At 32.7% G+C, this 22,088-nt stretch overlaps 1 protein-coding gene across 1 annotated transcript in view; it reads left to right on the forward strand.

Moving 5' to 3' along the window:
* Positions 1 to 22,088, forward strand: part of fam20cb (FAM20C golgi associated secretory pathway kinase b) — a 114,764-nt gene that overhangs the window by 88,888 nt on the left and 3,788 nt on the right. The window contains exons 5-9 of the mRNA XM_056468902.1: positions 15,865 to 15,980; positions 17,563 to 17,743; positions 18,760 to 18,869; positions 18,957 to 19,038; positions 19,186 to 19,245. Coding sequence (XP_056324877.1) covers positions 15,865 to 15,980; positions 17,563 to 17,743; positions 18,760 to 18,869; positions 18,957 to 19,038; positions 19,186 to 19,245 — 549 coding nt within the window. The remainder of the gene's footprint in view (positions 1 to 15,864; positions 15,981 to 17,562; positions 17,744 to 18,759; positions 18,870 to 18,956; positions 19,039 to 19,185; positions 19,246 to 22,088) is intronic.

A 22,088-nucleotide genomic window follows, 5' to 3' on the forward strand; every position in this document is an offset into this window, starting at 1 on the left:
AAATAAACCAATAATCACATATATAAGCATCCCATAGAAAAAAAAATTTTTTTTTTCTTCTGAGAAATCTGTTAGGGTGTGTTTATTTATGCTGGCACTGTATATACCATTTATAAAACAGTTTGCATGCTGGTGTATGTAAACGCATGAAGCTGCTTTTGTTTGCACAAGAATGTTTTGTGTGCATGTGAAAGTACACAACTGATGGTGTGTCTTGCGTGTTTTCAGCACGTTTGAACTTGTGTTTATATATATATGTGTGAAAGTACAGTATGTGAGCGTATCTTGGGGCAGTAAGGAGTCTCAAACCTGCAGTTTAACTCTCATAAACTACTAATCCAGAGAGAAGGAGATGTATCATAACACGATGACATCACACACATATTTTAAAGTGGAACTCTCTTTACTCAGTAAACACGCCATGACAAGTAATGCTGTTCAAAATCATATTTATATTTTTAGATGTATTATTCTTATATATATATATATATATATATATATATATATATATATATATATATATATATATATATATATATATATATATATATATATATATATATATATATATTACAATTTTTAATCATTATTATTATTATTATTATTATTATTATTATTATTATTATTATTATTACACCCTGCAGCCCAAGACCTGTTACTCACTGAAGCTAAGCAGGGCTGAGCCTGGTCAGTACCTGGATGGGAGATCACATGGGAAAACTATGTTGCTGGTAGTGGCGTTAGTGAGGTCAGCAGGGGGCGCTCTACCTGTTGTCTGTGTCCTAATGCTCCAATAAAGTGAAGGGCACACTATACTGTCAGTGAGCGCCGTCTTTCCGATGAGACGTTAAACCGAGGTTCTGACTCTCTGTGATCATTAAAAATCCCATGTTACATCTCGTAAAGAGTAGGGGTGTAACCCGAGGGCCGAATTCATTCCATCTACATTTACCCCTCGTGACCTTCCAAACATCCCCATCCACTGAATTGGCTCTATCACTGTCTCTCCGCTCCACCTATAGCTGATGTATGGTGAGCACACTGGCGCTGTTGTCCTGTGGCTGCCGTCGCATCATCTAAGTGGATGCTGCACACTGGTGGTGGTGTGGAGAGACCCCCCTCATGATTGTGAAGCGCTTTGGGTGTATGGCTATACACAATAAATGCGCTATATAAATACACACATTACATTACATTATTTGTATTTACATATTCATTCATTTATTTTCTTTTCGGCTTAGTCCCTTTGTTAATCTGGGGTCACCACAACAGAATGAACCGCCAGCTTATCCAGCATATGTTTTACGCAGCAGATGCCCTTCCAGCTGGAACCCATCACTGGGAAAAACCCATACACTCTCATTCACACACATACACTATAGACAATTTAGCATGTCTTTGGACTGTGGGGGAAACCGGAGCACCCGGAGGAATGCAGGGAGAATGCATGCAAGCTCCACACATTAATGCTAACTGACCCAGCCTAGGCTCGAACCAGCGACCATCTTGCTGTTAGGCGACAGCCTTACCTACTGCGCCACTGTGTCGCTGTTTTTATATATAATATTTATTTTTGTCTTAAGTTGTTATTCATTGGGAGAAATAATGTTGTTAAAATAAATTGTTTTACACATTTATTATTATTTGTATTTATATATTATATTTATTATATTATTGTGAAGTTATTAATTGTGAGAAAGAATGTTGTTAAAACATCATTTGTTTTTATTTATTATTATTTGTATTTATATATAATATTTATTATTGTTAAGTAATTAATTGTGAGAAATAATGTTGTTAAAACATCATTTGTTTTTATTTATCATTATTTGTATTTATATATAATATTTATTATTGTCTTTAGGTGATACTTATTGAGAGAAGTAATGTTGTTAAAAATAATATTTATATTTTTTAATATTTGTTAGTATTTTTATATACAGTTGAAATCAGAATTATTAGCCCCCCTTTTAAGCAAGGAAATTTTCAAAGTATGTCTGATAATATTCTGGACAGAGTCTTATTTGTTTTATTTCGGCTAGAATAAAAGTAGTTTTTAATTTTATAAAAGCTATTTTAAGGTCAAAATTATTAGCCCCTTTAAGCTATATTTTTTTGATAGTCTACAGAACAAACCATCATTATACAATAACTTGCTTAATTACCCTAATCTGCCTAGTTTACTTAATTATGCTAGTTAAGCCTTTAAATGTCACTTTAAGCTGTATAGAAGTGGCTTGAAAAATATCTAGTCAAATATTATTTACTGTCATCATGGCAAAGATAAAATAAATCAGTTATTAGAAATGAGTTATTAAAACTATTATGTTTAGAAATGTGTTGAAAAAAATCTTCTCTCCTTTAAACAGAAAATGGGAAAAAAAATAAACAGGGGGCCTAATAATTGGGACTTCAACTATTAATAATAATATTTATAATTGTCCTAAGCTGTTATTAATTGGGAAAAATAATTTAGCTATAACTAATATTTATGTTTTTTAAATATTTGTTATTATTTTTTATATTTATCTATATTATTTATAATAGTTTTTTTTATTTAGTTTATTTACAGGGTAATACATATAAATAAACATTACTGTAAAATGTGCCAGAATTAGTCAAGAGTAGCTACTGTATTTTTCATATTATTATTTGTCTTAAATTGTTATTAATTTGGAGTAATAATGATAATAAAAGTAATATTTGCATATTTAAATCATTATTATTATTATTATTATTTAGATTTATTTATAATATTTGTAATTGTCTTACACAATTTTGTCTGTCTTATATTATTGTTTTTTGTTGCAGCTATAAAGAATAATTGGTAAAATTTATTTAGTTTTGCTGCTCAGATATTAATATTATTCTAAATGTATTTGTCTATTATGTTTAACATATTATGTTTTATTCTTGCTGAAATTACCATTGTTTTTGTTCAGTTGTACTATTTTACAAAAATGTTGATCAAATAAATAAACATAAAACAAACCTTACTCTTGCACAACCAAACAAAAAATAAGCAAATGAATGAATAAAATAAAATTAAAGTAGAGTGGCGTATGTGAGCTGATGTCATGGCAGAAAGCAGTCTCAAACCTGCAGTTTAACTCTCATAAACAAGAAATCCAGAGAGAAGAATCTGCCTCCCTCTGAATGAACACAAAGCCATCCGTCAGCTTGTGCTCAGCAGTCCAGCTTCATCCAGCACTGTCTGCTTATAGGTGATTACCCTTCTGATGTGATGGAGAGGCTTTAATTTGTGTCAGCCGCAGTAACCCGTGTTCATCTGTTCTTGTCAGCTCATTTTCTGTCCAGTTTATTGGTTGTTTGCTGTATGAGTCAGATTTTCCCCCCGATTGTGATCTGAGACTCTGGGATTTATTGCCATTATAGTTTATTTCCATTCTCATCTCGCTTTCTCGTCATCATTGTGATGAGACGGGGGTGGACAGATGGAAACATTGTCCTGGGCCCTGATGAAAAGAAGCCTGCTGGACAAAATCACTAATTCTTTGAGGGAAAGTAGAATGTAATATTAATAATATTTCTGTAGCACAAAAGACGCATGTTTGAAATAAGATTAATGAAAAATTATGTGACAGTAGTGTGGAGAAATATTTTACCTTATTTTACCTAAATAAATAAATATGCAAATAAATAAATGAATAAATAAAAACACAAATTCCTGCATAAATAAAACAATAAATAAATAAATATGCAAATAAATAAATAAATGAAAAAATAAATTAATAAATGAAAACACAAGTTCCTGCATAAATAAAACAATAAATAAATACACTAAATTCCTGCATAAATAAAACAATAAATAAATCAATACGCAAATAAATAAATAAATGAATAAATAAATACACAAATTCCTGCATAAAAAAACAATAAATAAATAAATATGCAAATAAATAAATAAATAAATGAATAAATAAAAACACAAATTCCTGCATAAATAAAACAATAAATAAATAAATTTGAAAATAAATAAATAAATAAAAACACAAATTCCTGCATAAATAAAACAATAAATAAATGAATATGCAAATAAATAAATAAATAAATAATTATATACACAAATTCCTGCATAAATAAAACAATAAATAAATAAATATGCAAATAAATAAATAAATGAATAAATAAAAACACAAATTCCTGCATAAATAAAACAATAAATAAATAAATAAATATGCAAATAAATCAATAAAATCACAAATTCCTGCATAAATAAAACAGCAAATTAATAAATACACAAATAAATGAATAAATAAATACACAAATTCCTGCATAAAAAACAGTAAATAAATAAATATTCAAATAAATAAATGTGTATATATAAATCTACAAATTCCTGCATAAATAAATATTTAAATAATTAATAGTGTGGTTTGAAAGGGGGAAGAATCTACTTTCATTTTCTTATTCCCCTAACATCCGTGTAATTTATTTAATTATTAATCTGTCTGCATTATTTATATATTTATTTATGCAGGAATTTGTGTTTTTATATACAGTTGAAGTCAGAATTATTAGTTGCCCATTGAATTTTTTTTCTTTTTTTTTCTTTTCCAAATGATGATTAACAGAGCTAGGAAATTTTCAAAGTATTTCTGATAATATTTTTTTCTTCTGGAGAAAGTCTTATTTGTTTTATTTTGGCTAGAATAAAAGAAGTTTTAATTTTAAAATAAAATATTTTAAGGTCAATATTATTAGCCCCTTTAAGCTATATTTATTCGATAGTCTACAGAACAAACCATCATTATACAATAACTTTCCTAATTACCCTAACCTGCCTATTTAACCTAATTAACCTAGTTAAGCCTTTAAATGTCACTTTAAGCTGTATAGAAGTGTCTTGAAAAATATCTAGTCAAATATTATTTATTGTCATCATGGCAAAGATAAAATAAATCAGTTATTAGAAATGAGTTATTAAAACTATTATGTTTAGAAATGTGGTGAAAAAATCTTCTCTCCATTAAACAGAAACTGTGGAAAAAAATAAACAGGGGGCTAATAATTCTGACTTCAACTGTATATATGCATTTTTATTTATTGTTTTATTTATGCAGGAATTTGTGGAATAATTAATTAGTTAATTCATTTTTTGCATATTTATTTATTTATTGTTTCATTCAAACATTTATTTTTTTGGATCCTTCAGAAATCCCTCTAATATTATTATTATTATTAATATTATTATTATTAATGGTAATGCTAATAAAAACAATAATGACTAGACTAGAGTAATAAAGCAGTTATGTAAAATTGTAATAAATATTTAACAATTGAACCAATTTTTTACGTTTAATAAATGGCGCCTTGATAAACAGAATAGTTATCTTAAAAAAAAAAAAAAAAAAAAAACTGACCCCAAATGTTTGTTTCAGTAGCGTAAATTCCTCTATTATACTGTAAATCTTATTTCTAAATCTCAGAGGCCCATCTATAAACTTCATTGATGACCCTGTTCCTTGCCCTGAATGTCCCGCACAAGATTGTTGTTGTTGTGCTGTTCTCCACCCGGCACTAAGTGTGAGTCAGACTGAACCCAACAGAGTGTGAGTCTTGGACACAATATAATCATTGAGCGGGACCGTCCCAGAACAGACCGGCCTGGTCCGCCTTCACTTCTATCCACACATCTGGCCTGCAGTGAGATCTGTGCACACAGGCATGTGTGTGGGTAGAGAGAGCGCAAACCAAAAACATGAAAAAACACCAGTTTTTCTAAATAAAGCTCATCTGGGTTTGACAAAAGTGCAGGTTGTTATTTCTGTTTTAAAGTGGGCCTCTCCATCCCACCACTGCTCTGTCTGAAAGCTTACCATTAATGATCTGAATCAGCTGATTTAGAGAAATAAAATAATATAATATTCATTCATTCATTTTCGTTTTTAGCTTAGTCCCTTTATTATTCTGGGATCACCACAGTGGAATGAACCGCCAACTTATCCAGCATATGTTTTACCCAGCAGATGCCCTTCCAGCTGCAACCCAGCACTGGGAAACAGTATATAATATAATATAATATAATATAATATAATATAATATAATATAATATAATATAATATAATATAATATAATATAATATAATATAATATCAATAACATTTGTTTTAGATGTTTCACCTTTGTTTTAGGTTTACAAAATATTGTTGTTAATCAAAATAGCTATATGAAGTATTGTTATTATTTTACATAGTTTTGTTTATCACGTATGTTTGAAAACTATTCTCTTAAACTCTTAAAACTGTAATATTTCACAATATTAGAATATTGTACTTTTTTGAACAAATAAATGTAGCTTAGTAAGTGTAAAACACCTAAAAAAATCTCATTCGAAACGTTCAAACCGAAATATATGTATGAGCAATATCACTCTCCTAGCACTGCAATATGGATGTTTAAACAACAGTTCTGTCTAGTTCTTGAATCTGATTGGCTGATAGCTGTGCGATATTCTGCAAATAACAGCACTCATGCAGCCTCTTCACCCTTCACACTTGTGTATTACTCCGCCCACATACAGCAACAAGCAGAGGTCGCTTTACAGTTTGACAAATATTGCTGCTGTTGGACAACATAATGTACTTTTGAGGCTTTTTCAGGTGTAGTTGTTTAGATTGTATGTATGTATTTTGTGTTGGCCACTCTTTGTGTAAACTCTCAGTTACTTTTTGGTTGGCCATCTGTTACTAATGAGTCTCCTGCAGACTTGTTCAGTAAACAGAAAGAAAGAAGAAGTGCCCGCATGTGTTTAGCATTTTTTCTTATTGCAAACACAACAGCAATCTGGTAGTGATTGTGCTGCTTTTTGGGGGGGTTAATTATTGTGATATCTTGATTGCAACAGAGAAATACTGGGAGATATCTCTGTAGACTGATGGCATTTCAGCCGTTCAACCTTATAATCTTAAAATCTCAGCAAAATCACCTGTTTTGTCATGACTCAAGATATTACGTTAGAGAATCATTCAAATACTAGCTTTAAAGTGACATGTGTGAAGTAGTAATGGTTTTTGCTGTTCTGATGTCAGCTGCAGATCGGAATGAATGGCATAGCTTCTCATACAAAAGGATTTTTAGACTCTCCGTGTTTGTTTTCCTTTTTTATACACAATTATGCCGTTGAACTGTTGTATAAACGCAATATCACATACGTAGCAGTGCGATGAGCCACAGAAACAGAAAAAAAAGATTGCTAATTTTAAAAAAGTCTCTTTAGAACTTTAAATGAATTTAATGATTCTCTTGCATAATGTAGAGTACAGTAATGTCTTAGTGATGACAACACAAAGAATCTTGCTCACAGATCAAGATTGTAAGGCATAAAACAACATCAATCAATCTACAGAGTTCTCCTGTATGTTTCTGCTGACCCAGGTTTTCACTAACATTAACCTCATAAATGCCAAAGCAAAGCAAACATTACTAGATTACTATAGTCCAAATCAGAGAAAGAGAGACATAAAGTGACTCACCTGTTCGTCAATGATTTGTTTATTTGAAGTTTGAATAATCTACTGAAAAAAAATTGTTTGCTACTTTAAAGACCGAAAGACTGATTATTATACAATCTTATGGCAAAACAATAACGTCAACTGCGGTTCAATCAATCTTTATTTCTTTAGTGCTTTTACAATGTAGATTGTGTCAAAGCAGCTTCACATAGAAGATCATAGCAAATTGAAACAGTGTCAGTTCAGTTTTCAGAGTTTAAGTTCAGTTCAGTTTAGCTCAGTTCACTGTGGTTTAATAACCACTAATGTGAGTCCACACACTGAAGAGCAAGTCCATCGATGCACAGCTCTACAGATCCCGAACCATGCAAGCCAGTGGTGACAGCGGCGAGGAAAATACTTTACCAATTGGCGAAAGTGAAGATTTAAAAAAACTCAAGAGAAACCAGGCTCAGTTGGGCACGATCATTTCTCCTCTGGCCAAACGTCTTGTGCAGAGCTGCAGTCTAGGTGCCGGAGGCTGGAGAAGCTGGACCTCAGCGAAGACTCATCTGTCCCTGGAGCGTCACAGGACTTAGTCTCATGCTCTCCACTCCTCCATGACCACCACAGCAGCTGCTCAGGATGTGGCCTGGTCCAGGATTATGGAAACCTTGGGATCATCTTGTCGTGGGTCTTGGATCAAATCAGTGACTCTGCATAGTCTGAGGGCCTCGGGATGAGTATCCCCAGGTGGAAATGGAGAATAAAGAAAATAATTAGCGAAGCTGCTGTTCATACTGAATATAAACGAGATGCAAAAACCTGCGTGGGGCACATTCATGGATCATACCGCTAAGTGATGCACTGAGTTTATACTTTACTAAAAAGATAGGTCTCTAATCTAGTTTTGAATTGGGAGAGTGTGTCCGAGACTCGGACATTATCAGGAAGGCTATTACAGAGTTTAGGAGCCATAAATGAGAAGACTCAACCTCCTTTACTCGACTTTGCTATTCTAGGTACTACCAGAAGCCCTGAGATCTTAAAGGGCGAGTTGGATTGTAGCGAGACAGAAGGTTGGTTAGATAAACAGGAGCTAGATTATTTAAAGCTTTATATGTAAGAAGCAATATTTTAAATTCAATACGAAACTTAACAGGCAGCCAGTGTGAGGAGGATAAAATTGGGGTGATGTGATCAAATTTTCTAGACCTGGTAAGAACTCTGGCAGCTGCATTTTGTACTAATTGAAGTTTGTTAATAGAGGATGCTGGGCAGCCAGCAAACAGTGCATCACAGTAATCCAGCCTAGAAGTCATAAAAGCATGGACTAGCTTTTCTGCATCTGAGATCGATAGCATACTTCGTAACTTAGCAATATTTCTCAGAAGAAAGAAGGCAGTTTTCGTGACATGGGATATATGATTTTCAAAAGGTAAATTGCTGTCTAATATGACACCCAGATCTTTTATAGTAGAGCTAATGCTAACTTTGTATCCCTCTAGTTGTAGGTCGAGTTGTGAGATCTGCTGTGTACAGGATTTAGGCCCAATAAGTAATAATTCTGTTTTGTCTGAGTTTAAGAGAAGATAATTCTTGGTCATCCAGTCTTTAACATCTTTAATACACTCAGTTAGCTTAGACAGTTCAGACATCTCATCAGGTTTATTTGAAATATACAATTGAGTATCATCTGCATAGCAGTCAAAGCTGATCCCATGTCTTCTAATAATGTCTCCCAGGGGTAGCATGTATATTGTAAACAGCAAAGGGTCTAAAACTGATCCTTGAAGCACCCCATACTTTACTGGGCTGACTTGTGAACGTTGTCCATTATTTTCACAAACTAGTAGCGGTCAACTAAGTTTGACTTAAACCATTTTAGAGCCTGTCCCTGGACACCTGTAAAATTTAAGTCAGCAGCTAAAAGTAAATCGTTAGTTATTTTCACTAATGCAGTTTCTGTACTGTGATGAGCTCTGAAACCTGACTGAAACACTTCAAAAATATTGTTCGTCCGTAGAAAGAAGCATAATTTGGCAGAAACAACTTTTTCTAGTATTTTAGACATAAACGGAAGATTTGAAATAGGTCTATAATTAGCTAAGTTGCTGGGATCCAGTTGTGGTTTCTTAAAAATAGGCTTAATAACAGCTAACTTGCAAGGATTTGGAACATGGCCTAAAGATAAAGAAGAGTTGATAACATTAAGAAGAGGTTCTCCTATGACAGGTACCAATTCTTTCAGTAATTTTGATGGAATTGGGTCTAACATACACATAGCTGGTTTAGAACTATTTATAATTTTATACTTATTTTATAATAAGTAGTAATTATTTTTAATGTTCTATGATTTTGAAGCACTGTAGGTTATTTTGATTCAGTGGAATGTTTACTGGATCTGAAGTATAAGGCGGTGCAGAAAGTTTAACATCTCCTATTTTCTGCCTTCTATTTTATCACTGAAAAAAATCATAAAAGTCATCACTACTAATTTGCGGTGGGACATTTTGTTGCATAGATGATTATTTGTTAATTAAGCGATGGTGCTAAATAAAAAGATCTAATGTATGCTTTAAGTGATGGGTTGGACCAACAACATTTTGCTTTATCCCAAGTGAATGTAGTAAATTCATTAATGCGAAATTATATATTACAGCAAATTACACTACCGGTCAAAAGTTTGGGGTCAGTTTTTTTTTATGTTTTTTTTTAAGAAAATTATTCTGTTCATCAAGACGGCATTTATTAAATGTAAAAAAATTGTTAAATATTTATTACAATTATAAATAACTGCTTTCTTATTGTATGTAGTTTCAAATGAAGTTATTACTCCAGTCAGTATGGCTTTTATTACTATTACCATTAATAATTATAATATTAATAATATTAGAGTGAGTTCTGAAGGATTACTGTATGTGACTGACAGCTGGAGAAATTTAGCTGAAAATTCATCTGTAAAATCACTGGAATAAATTATTAAATTAAATTGTAAACTACTTTTGAACAGTTATTTTATAGTGCAAAAACATTTCACAATTTTACAATTTGTACTGTATTTTTGATGAAATAAATGCAACCTTGGTGAGCAGGAGAAGCTTATTTTAAAACATTAAAAAATCCTACTGACCCCAAACTTTTGACCGGTAGTGTATATCAAATGTCATTTCTTGAATTACGTTTAACAAACAACAATTTAAAGATGCTAAGTAAATCGGTCAAAATGATACTGACCAGTTTGTCATTCAGCACAATGTTTATTAGCCTAAACTATAAAACTTAGCATTGCAGTTAAATCTGTTTGTTCTTGAGTAAATACCTGATGACTGTGACCAAATTTTGCCTTTAGATACAGTCTAAATGAATTACTTTTCACAATAGACCTACTATACAGGCATTCATCATAAGTAGCCATCAGAGGAGTGCTCTGACATCTTCAAGTTTTACTCTTCTCAAACCTTTTCACTGTATCCCAAATGACCCACTATGCACTTTTCACGCTCAGCAGCATACTGTATTTATGTAGTGTCGTCCCAAAAGAAACACTAATGTTTAACTGGAAATTCAAACCATTTCCCAGGCAATTGACAGTTGACAATTTAGTGAAATAATGACCCAACTACCAAATAGTAGCCTACCTGCCATTAGTATAACCACACTCACCATCAGGAGGCGGCATAACCATTCACATAGGAGAATTCTACTTGCACAGTCCGAAGTAAATTAAATAAACCAAACTCTGCATGCGATAGCTCCTTCCCTTCCGCTATTGAGCAAATGTTGAGTGCGTGAAGTTTCCACACATCAGTGGTGGAAAGAGTACTGAAAAATCATACTTAGGTAAAAGTACTATCACTTGCCCAAAAATGTAGGGCAAGTAGAGTAAAAGTATCTGTCCATATGTGTAAACATAACATTCTGTAGTGCATTTAGTTATCGCCCAGCAGGCACATAACATCATAAAACGTTAATATTAGGTTAGATTTAGGTTGTGATGTCAGGTGACCAAAGTTCAATGTTTAGCCAGCATCTAAGGATGTTGTTTTGATGCCCAATAACGACGTCAAATGACATTGATATTTGGTTGATTTTAGTTTGTTAGAAAGTGACCAAAATCCAACGTCGAGCCAACATCTTAAACCACTGTCTTATTGACGTCAAATACTGACATTTATTCGTCAGGTATGGCAACCAAAATCCAACATCTGACAGACGTCATAGTGGTAACGTCCACACGGTGTCAAGCTGTAACATCATTAGACACTGATATTTGTTTGATTTTAGGTTGGATGTTGGACATTGAGTTTTGATGTCAACCCAATTTAGCTATGCTTTCTGTGGTTCTGTTTACTTTGTTATTTGTACAACAGCACAGTAGTGCCATGTATAGTGTTAAGCAGGAAAAAAAACTGTACTGTATTTATTTATCCAAGATTTTCTTAATAATTTGAAATGTTGTGCAAATTATAGTTTTAAGCAGGAGAAAAACCTGTACTGTATTTTATTTATCAAAGATTTTGTGCAGCTGTAATTTTTTGTGCAGTTGTTTATTTGTAAACAGGGAGGGAAACCCCTGTGCTTGAATTATATTTTGCTCAAATATTGTTTAATAAAGTTTTAATAAAGGCTTTAACTCTTAAGTAACCATTTTTGGGAAAATACCGGATATATATTGTATACTGTTATTCCTCCTAAAAATACAGAGATATGATTTTTTTGCCCATATTTCCCAGCCCTATCTTGAGGTAGTTCATTATCATGCAGTTTACCTTCTATGTGTGATTTGATTGGACAGGAATCGCAGAACTGATTTTTCTAATCCCCATAGACATGAAATAATAAAGTAGTGACTGCAGGTTGAAGGAAAGTAATGGAGTAAAAGTATCGTTACTGCATTAAAATGTACTCAAGGGAAAGTAAAAGTACAAATTTTTAAAACTACACAGCAAATTACAATTCCTGAGAAAAACTATTCGATTACAGTAGATGAAGTATTTGTAATGTGTTATTTTTCACCACTAAGTATTACACTACAAAATGGCATAGACTAGTGTACAAGTATGCAATTTGGGACGCACCTTATATAATATTATTTTTTCTAAAACTTTTTTTAAGTGGGCGTCTCTGTCCTGGCAAGCCCACCACTGCTATATCTGACAACTCCCCATTAATGATCTGATTTGAGCAGAAGGGAAACTCTGATTGTAGACTCTGGTCTTTGAGGAGCAGGACTCTGAAAGCACAACTTTTCATTTGTCAACAGACCGGACAGCGAGTGGAGGAAACTCTCTCTGTCATCTCTGTCAGCATGACTGGGCAATTAGAAGCTTCAAGTGCTTTTATCCTCTAGGCCTCTTCCATTAGCTGTTTGCAAAGAGATCTTTTTAAGTTGTCCTGTCAGCAGAGGGTCTGCTCTCGCACGCAGGGGTGAATCACCTTTAAAACATGATTGAGAAATACTTACACCTAACTCGCTCAGTCTGGGAGAAAGACAAACATGTTTATTTAATGTTCAGGAATAAATAGATGTTTGTACAAGGTCACTTCAGTCACTAGGTAGTAAATTCGGACAAAAAAGTGTTATTTACTCAATAAAATATGTGTGATATACAGTAAGTTAAGGGTTGTGAAGGATATGAAACAAATGATTCACCTTTTACAATGTGTTGATCTATTAGTGAAAATCTATGATGTATTTTATAGTGTAGTTTGAGCACCCTCTATTGGAGATGTAAGTTAGTACATTAGAAAAGTTCCTTTGTTTTATGGATTTGAGTTTATTTTACTTTAGTTCTGCTGAATTTACAGGACCGTAGCAAGGAGGGGCTCAGGTGGTTTGAAAGACCCCCCCACCCCCCACTGACAAAGGTCCAGAATTTGTCCCATACATGTGCTCATTTGTTCTATTTTGACTGTTATGCCATCCTAAATTGTGAAAATAACCCATTGAAAAAGGCTTTAAGACCAAGCCTAATCATCATCAGTGTGACTTCAGCTAATCAGTTTTGACCAATGCAAACTATTATTTGAGTCTAACATCCAGTTGTGCAAGAAAACATACAATTGGATGTAAGTGATGTCATCTTTCGCTACTGTAACATTTTACAGGTAACTATTATTCTAAATCTTGGATCTTATACTTGAAAAAAAAATGACCAATAAAAAGTGTAAAGCACTAAAAGTGGACCATATTAAAATTCATGTGAAAACTAATTTGGTGATTGTTGTTAGCTGAAATGTAAAACCCAAAAAGTAAAGGTACTGTAACTCAAACCGTTTGAGGAAACCGATTGCAATAAACCCTTTAAGTTCAAAAACTAATCCTAATTTGTACTTTAAACTTAATCTATTTGAGTAAATGAAGCAATTTGAGCACCGTAAAACCCAATAAATGAAGAGAACTCAAACCAACTGAGTACTTTAAAACCAAATAAGTTAAGTCAACTCAAACTGTTTGAGAAAAGCAATTGCTTCAAATCATTTGAGTTAAAAAACTAATCTATATGAGTACTGTGAACTTCATTTCAGTTGACAGGTATCTAATTAACTCATTACCTTCAACACTAAGTTCAAAACTCTTTTCAAATGAGTAGAATTAACTTTCAGTAAATTGTGAGTTAACTACACTCCTTTCATTTGATAAAGTTGACTGGTGGGTTTTATAGTGTGTGAACTTTCAATCAAATGTACTTTTTTACAAAAGAAGCTACACAAATCATGTAGCTCTCTCCTGGCCAGTTTGTTATTTGCCTAATAAATGACAATCGGCTACAGTTTTTAATTTAAAACTTGAACAGATTCCTATTTTACTTTCTAATGATATATGATGTAATAAAATTGTATTTTAAAAATAAGTATTTATAGATTTTTCTTTATTCTAAATATTAAGGAAATATTTTGGTACATCAAAAAGTGTGGTTATGATGACCATCCGACAAGCTCATCCAGCTAAAAATAGTGCCTACACTGTAAAAAAATGCAGGGTTCCACTCAATTCATTGATGTAGTCACAACACAAATCGATTAAGTTAACTTAGCACTTTTAACAAATTAATGTGGACCAAATATAAAAAATTAAGTTGTCCCTATGAAATGTGCAGAATTGTGTTGTTTCAGCTCATTTTAATTATTAAGTAGTTTGAACAAGTAAAAAAAAAATTTTTTTTTGACTGTAAATTCAGTATTTAAATCTCATGAAAAAATAGAAAATGAGGCAAATAACTGCAAAAAGGTAAACATTTGAGAAAAAAACCCTTACACCAGGCTGGCTACAGGCCTTACATGTTTATTTCCCAAGTGCTTTTTAAACAAAATACTTTTAATAACTGATTTCTAATCTAAATTTTCTTTTGTCTTTACCATGATGACAGAGTAAATATTATTATTTATAGGATATTTTATGGTTATTTTGCAAGATACCAGTATTCAGCTTAAAGTGCAATTTACGAGGTTTATTAAGTTAACTTTGCAAGTTGGGAAAATTATTTACTTTATATTTATTTACTTTTTACTTTGTTCATATAATACAAATGCAAATGATGCTGGATCATTTAATTTCACAGTGTTAACATTAGTTCATATTTACACAGCAGAATATTTTTACAGCTTTATTCACTTGTTAATGTTAGTTTAAAGCAATATCATTTTTCATTGCCTATTCATATTAGTTCATGGTGTTTACGTTAGTTGATTTAACTATGAGCAATACATTATTTAACTACGAGCAATACATTTTATAGCATTTATTTATCCAGGTGAATGTTAGCTCATTTATTTTTTATTAATAACAGTAAATGTGTTGCTCTTAGTTAAGGGATTAATTAATCTTAACTGAATATGAGTGATATATCTATATTGCATTAATTATTAACATCTTTTCTCGTCCTTAGCTAACACAAATACAAATTTTTGTAGCTTGTTCATTTCAATTCAAAGTGTTAGCAGTCATTCAATCATCATGCAATACATAGTTTTTATGTTTTTTTACAGTGTTAATATTAGCTATTGCCTTTGGTTACACTTTAAAATAACAGTTCATTAGTTAGTGATAGTTAATATGTTTACTAACATGAACTTAGTATGAACAATCGTGTACAACATTCATTAATCATAATTCAACATTTAACAGTTGCTTGTTAACATTAGTTAATAACCTGTGAGTTAAGATGACCTAAAAACTTTATTTTTTATTATCTAACAGTAACAAAGATGAAAAAATACTGTAACAAACGTATTGTTTATTGTTTTAAAGTGTTGCTGTAATTTAATCTTAAAATGTTTTCTTTTTAAATACATTTGTACAGCATTTATTGATGGTTTATAAATTACACACTCACCTAATATTTAAAGTCTGTTAAACAGAGCATGTTATGAGGTCAAAAACTAAATTAGACTAAATTGTTTTACAGGATCTTGGATTTCCGCAGAGTGCCGCCGGTGGCTGGGAGACTGGTTAATATGACCAAAGAGATCCGAGACGTGACCCGTGACAAAAAACTGTGGAGAACTTTCTTCATTTCACCAGGTACTAAACATCCAGCAGTCACTTCAGTCATCACGGCTATAAATATTACCAACTCACTGGATAAAATAACATTTATCTTCAACCCCTGAGGAAAGATCATTTTGTTATTATCAATTCAAGCTACACTCTTTCTGATTTGTAAAAAAAAAAAAAAAAAAAAAAAAATCGTTTACATTCTATCTCTTTTGTGCTTATCTTTAAACACTTTTATGTGGAGCGTATCCCATTAGCTTATCAGACTGAGGACGCTGGGATGTTCTGTTACTACTTTAAGCAGCCAGTAGAGGGCAATGTTGGTCAATTCATCTGACACAAACTTTAAAAGGGAAAGTTCACCCAAAAAATGAAAATGTACTATTTACTCACCCTCAGTTAAAAACTGTAACCATTGACTTCACGTCCATAGAAGTAATAAGAAACATTAGGGAAGTAAATGTTTATAAGGGATTACAGGTTGCTGGCATCTTTAAAATATGTTCTTTTCTATTTGCTTTAAAGGGACAGTTCACCCAAAAATGAATACTCATCATTTACTCACCCTCCGCTTTCTTTTTCTGTTAACTTTCATAGTATTTTTTGTTCACACTATTGATGTCAGTGGATGATTTTTACAAACATTCTTCAGAATATCTCTTTTTGTGATCAAGAATTCATAACAGTTTAGAATCATTTGAGTGTGAGGATATGGTGAGAATTTACATTTTGAGGTGAACTGTGCCTTTAAACTTGGGCCAAATGATTTCTTGAATGTTTGAAAGTAAGAAATGTCTATTCTATTCTAAGAAATGTCTAACTAAGAAAGTTGCTATTCTCACCAATATCAAGTATTTGATCTAAATTACAGTAAAGTATTACAATAAAATATTACAAAACACTACAATATTATAACAATTTAAAATAATTCTGTTTTCTATTTTAAATTATCTTCAAATGTATTGCATTTGGCAATGGCAAATCAAAACCATTATATGTGGACATTACTCAAGAAACGTGTATTTGATCATTTGAGCTGGAAGTGTCATAGAAAACCATTTATTGATTTTCAGTCATATTTTTAGTCATTATTGTCACGTTAAATAATAGTATTCATTTCTTGATTTCTTTCACAAGACAAAGTTTTAAACTGTTTTGTGTAATAAAATAATTGGTCAGTTTATTTTAAGGTGCAATTCCCCCTATTAGTAAACCCTTAACTATGACATTTGCCTTAAAAAACTCCTGATTGGCTGCTTATTAATAATTATTAAGGTAGTAGGTGGGTTTAGGCTTTAGGTAGGATTATATTATAAGATCATACAGAATATGTGCTTTATTAGTACAAATAAGCAGTCAATGTCTTAATAGAGATGATATATAATAATAGGCAGGTAATCAGCCACTTAATAATATTGCAAATTGGTGCTTAAACTAAAGTCTTACAAAATTATTTAATTATATTTTCTTTTGTTTTGTTTAACTGTCACTTTCTGCTGCCACAGATTTTTGAAATGGTTTAAGATCAAATGTTGTCTCACATATATCACATATTTTGTCAGTCACAAATTGACTTATTTTATTTTATTCCTTTCTATGATCTCTCCAGCCAATAACATCTGTTTCTACGGTGAATGTTCGTACTACTGCTCCACTGAGCACGCTCTGTGTGGAAAACCTGATCAGATCGAAGGCTCTTTAGCAGCTTTTTTACCTGATCTTTCCTTGGCAAAACGCAGGACCTGGAGAAACCCCTGGAGAAGATCCTATCACAAACGCAAGAAAGCAGAGTGAGAAACACACACAGACTTGTATATATGGTTTACAAGGACTCTTTATTGGTGTAATGTGTTTTATACTGTAAAAACCACTCATTATATGGCTTTACACTACCACTACACCTAAACCCAACCCTTGCAAGAAACCAGCGGCAAATTTTGAATGTCAAAAGACAGTTAATCATGATTTTTAAGCATTTTGAATTACAAAGACATTTAATAAACATGTACACCTAGGTCAAACCCATGTCATTATACAATTATGTGTCCTGATGTAGCATGAAGCATTTTGATTGTGATGAAATAATAATAAGATATTTTCATGGTAATCCCCCCTCAATAGAGTTGAAACTACCCTCACCGGCCACTTTATTAGGTACACCTGTCTAACTGCTCTTTAACGCAAATTTCCAATCAGCCAATCATATGGCAGCAACTGAATGCAGTTTGGCACGTAGACATGGTCAAGATGATCTGCTACAGTTCAAATTATTGGATTAAGGCAGTTCTGAATGAAAAAGGAGGTCCAAACCTGTACTAGTAAGGTGCCCAATAAAGTGGCCTGTGAGTATATAATTCACTCAAAAATGAAAATTTCTCACCATTTCCACACACTCAAGTGGATCTAAACTTTTATGAATTTCTTTCTTCTGTTGAACACACAAAAAGATATTCTAAAGAATGTTGGAAAAAAGCAGTCTTTGACATCCATAGAGGAGCAAAAATACTCTGGAAGTCAATGGTTGTTATTTACTAACATTCTTCAGTATATCTTTATTTGTGTTCAACAGAAGAAACAAATCATTAAAGTTTAGAGCCACTTGAGTGTGTGGAAAGGTCAGGAATTTTACATTTTTGGGTGAAGTGTCCCTTTAAATATGCTGTTTGTTTGGTCTGTGCAGTTTTGATCATGCAGTTTCTACTCGATTCTCACAGTAGTTCTCAGTACACTGACTTTCATCATTGTGCTATTTATCGGTGAACAGTGTGTGTTTTTTAAAAGCCAATGAGGTGTGTGTGTTTTGTAGGTGGGAAGTGGATCCAGATTATTGTGAAGAAGTGAAGCAGACACCACCATATGATAGTGGCACACGTCTGCTGGACATCATGGATATGACCATTTTTGATTTCCTTATGGGTAAGATAATTTCAGAGTGTTCCTGAAAAGAAAAGCGAAATGTTTTTATGTAAAACTAAATGTATATTTTTTTATATATCCATAAAGGAAACATGGATCGTCATCATTATGAGACGTTTGAAAAGTTTGGGAATGAAACTTTCATTATTCATCTTGATAATGGAAGAGGGTAAGATGCCTTGCCAAAATAAAAACGCATCTTATATTATTTTTAGTGTTCATATTACTTTATTATTATTATAATGTGCTGTGTATTTTTTTTTTTTGTAAGCATTGTTGTACGAATGTCATTTCTTTCTGATTTCTCAATTTTCAGGTTTGGTAAACATTCTCATGATGAACTTTCCATTCTGGTGCCTTTGAGTCAATGCTGCAGGTCAGTTTTACATTATTGACACTATATTAATACTCAGTATTTGTCACACCACTGCATGAATCTGCTTACAACTTATGGCAAAATTACAGTATTTATCAAAGGACTCTTGCTGTTTCTATGGTTGAAATGAACTAGTAAAACAAATATAAGGGATTATTATCTTCATGAAACTAAGATCTTTGTATGGACATCATTGAAAAAAGTGTAGAGAAATTGTATTTATTTTGGACTGTGTACTAACTAATTTTAAATGCACTTTGCGGAAGCTTTTAAAATCTTTTAACACACGACCAGGCATTATACTGCTGGTATGTTGAATGCTTTAAGCTGATTGGCTGATTAACATTCTAAGAAAATCACACAGATAAAGTAGTTCCAGTCACACCTTATCCGCATTAAAATTCCATATCACTACGCCGAATGATTTCAGATCATTGAAATAACACAGCCTACAAATGACAAAAATCGAATCAAAACAAAACAAAAGGCTTTATATGACATGTAAGAAACTACTGTAGTAGTGCACACAAGAGCAGTTTGAGGACAGTCTTGAAATACTAAATTTGAACAATGTCTTTAGTTGTGCGAATCGTAGTGAATTATCAGAAAGTAATGTACACCTTACAGCCCACTGTCAATCATGATCAATTTCCACTGAGTGGTAAAGTTTTGTACAGTGTAATATCAAAGTCTTTTCACTCACCGATGCAGACTCTAGAAGTCCCAGAAGTCATTGCGACTGGAGGTGGGAAGCGCAGCATTTTATATAGATTTATATAAGTTCAGAGATATAATTTATTTATCTCAGGAGTTTCCCTAAATGAAATGGTGAATCTAAACATTACCATGAAAATCTTAATAAAGGAATAATTACATTAAGGGTGTTTATTTGCTGAAATTCATATTAAAATATGTATATTTATATTGTGCACCATATATTATTATAATATTATTATAATGTTTTAATGCATAGTATATATTTTGAAAAGGAGGAAAACAATTAGTCATTGTATGAATGCTGTAATGTTTACATAATTTTCCATTAAAAAACACGTGAAGGTCAGGTGACCATCAGGAAGAACAGTATCTCATTTCTCAGAGCACACGTTCTCTGTTCTCGTGGTCTCCCGGGTTCGTTCTTCCAAGGACACCTGGCAAGACCTGTCTTCACAAGAACGCAAGTCCGTTCTCTGCATTCTTGGAATTGAGAAACAGCCAGTATCATCCTCTGGATAATGATCGTCTGATCATGCTGGTCTTCCGCTAATCCACAACTTAGCCTTGATGGCGAATCTCCTCCAGAAATGACAGCGACTCTTTGTTTACAGGTTTGTGGGCGTTTGAGTAGTTGCTGTCATGTGATGAGCATTTGATAGGATGGACTGTACCTTGTGTTAATTTCATACATATTACAAAACCAGAAAACTTTTGTTTTCAAGTATAGTTGATTCATTTAAAAGTAGATATTTCAAGCTTTATGTGGATATATTTCTTATGTCTGTGAAGCAAATATTCACTGAGATTCCAGTGTGTTTGTTGACCAGCAAACTGTCGTAAAAGCACACGTCTATTACAAGCCTCTCCGTCAGTCTATAGCAATCGCTGATTGGCTCCTGTACTAGTAGGCGGGGCTTCATTCACCATATTGACCATTACACTTTTCCCTATTCAAAACTATATGAGTGACATGCCTTGTGTATTTTAGAGTCTTTGGTAGTATGGCATGCATTTATGTTCACTTTCACTGTCAGTGGTTCCAAAAAAGTGAACTGTATCTGACCACTTTTTTGTCACCCGTTCCAAAGGGTACCTAGCACAACAGTATGGTACCAAAAGGGTGGCGCTAGCTTCATAACTGAACGATTTTGGTTTATAGAGAATTGTCACCAACTCATTATACCAGTCAGGAAAATGACAACACAGAAAGCTCCATCTATTAATACACAGCTGAAGCACAACACAGTAATAATACCGTGGGTGTGATTTTGCCAAGTACTATGCGATCATGGATTACTATCTACGTTATACATGTAATCCATACCTATGTTATAAATCTAATCCATACCTAATTCCTACCCCTAAACCCAACCCTAACGGTAAATCATTCCTAAATTCAGAGGGGAATAATAGTTTGATAACAATCATGTAGAAGTACATAACTCCAACTGTAAGCTTAAACCTAACAAACTGTTAACTTATCCCTTAATTCTAATTAAAATGTTGTTCTATAGATGTTGATCCAGGAACACGTCCTACTTGGTGAAATCACACTAACCATAATAATGCAATGACAGCACACAGCAATGAGGCTTGCTTGACCTGAGCTCAAATAAACCTTGTCAAAATCTGCTTTGTCTTTTATTGTCGATTAGAAGGATGCTAAAAACATGAGGATACTGCAAGTGCTTTCGCTTTTTCTGTGTTTAATTTTGGCGCATTAATATTTAGGATAAACTTTATTTATCCCAGAGAGGACATTTGTCTTGGGCAAAAAGGTGCTACAACGTTGCTCTAAGCAGACAATACAATAAATAAAACACACAAAACAATTAAGAACATGCATTGTTTACAAAATAATACATAAATATAAAAATATGAAATATATAAAGCACAGAGCACAGTCAGGTGCTAATGTACTACAGGTGCAGTGTTCTTGGTAGAGTTCAGCAGTTTTAACAAACCAAAGCTTTAATCTATTGGTTTTACACATTGGCATTCTCAGTCTTTTTCCTGATGGTAACAGCTGATATTCACTGAAAATAGGATGTTTGAAATCAACACTAATATTTTTTGCTCTTCTCATGACCGCCTCTTCATATAGAGTCTGGTCTTTAGTGAATAAT

The sequence above is a fragment of the Danio aesculapii genome, chromosome 12, assembly GCF_903798145.1.
Source record: "Danio aesculapii chromosome 12, fDanAes4.1, whole genome shotgun sequence".
Classification (NCBI taxonomy): domain Eukaryota; kingdom Metazoa; phylum Chordata; class Actinopteri; order Cypriniformes; family Danionidae; genus Danio; species Danio aesculapii.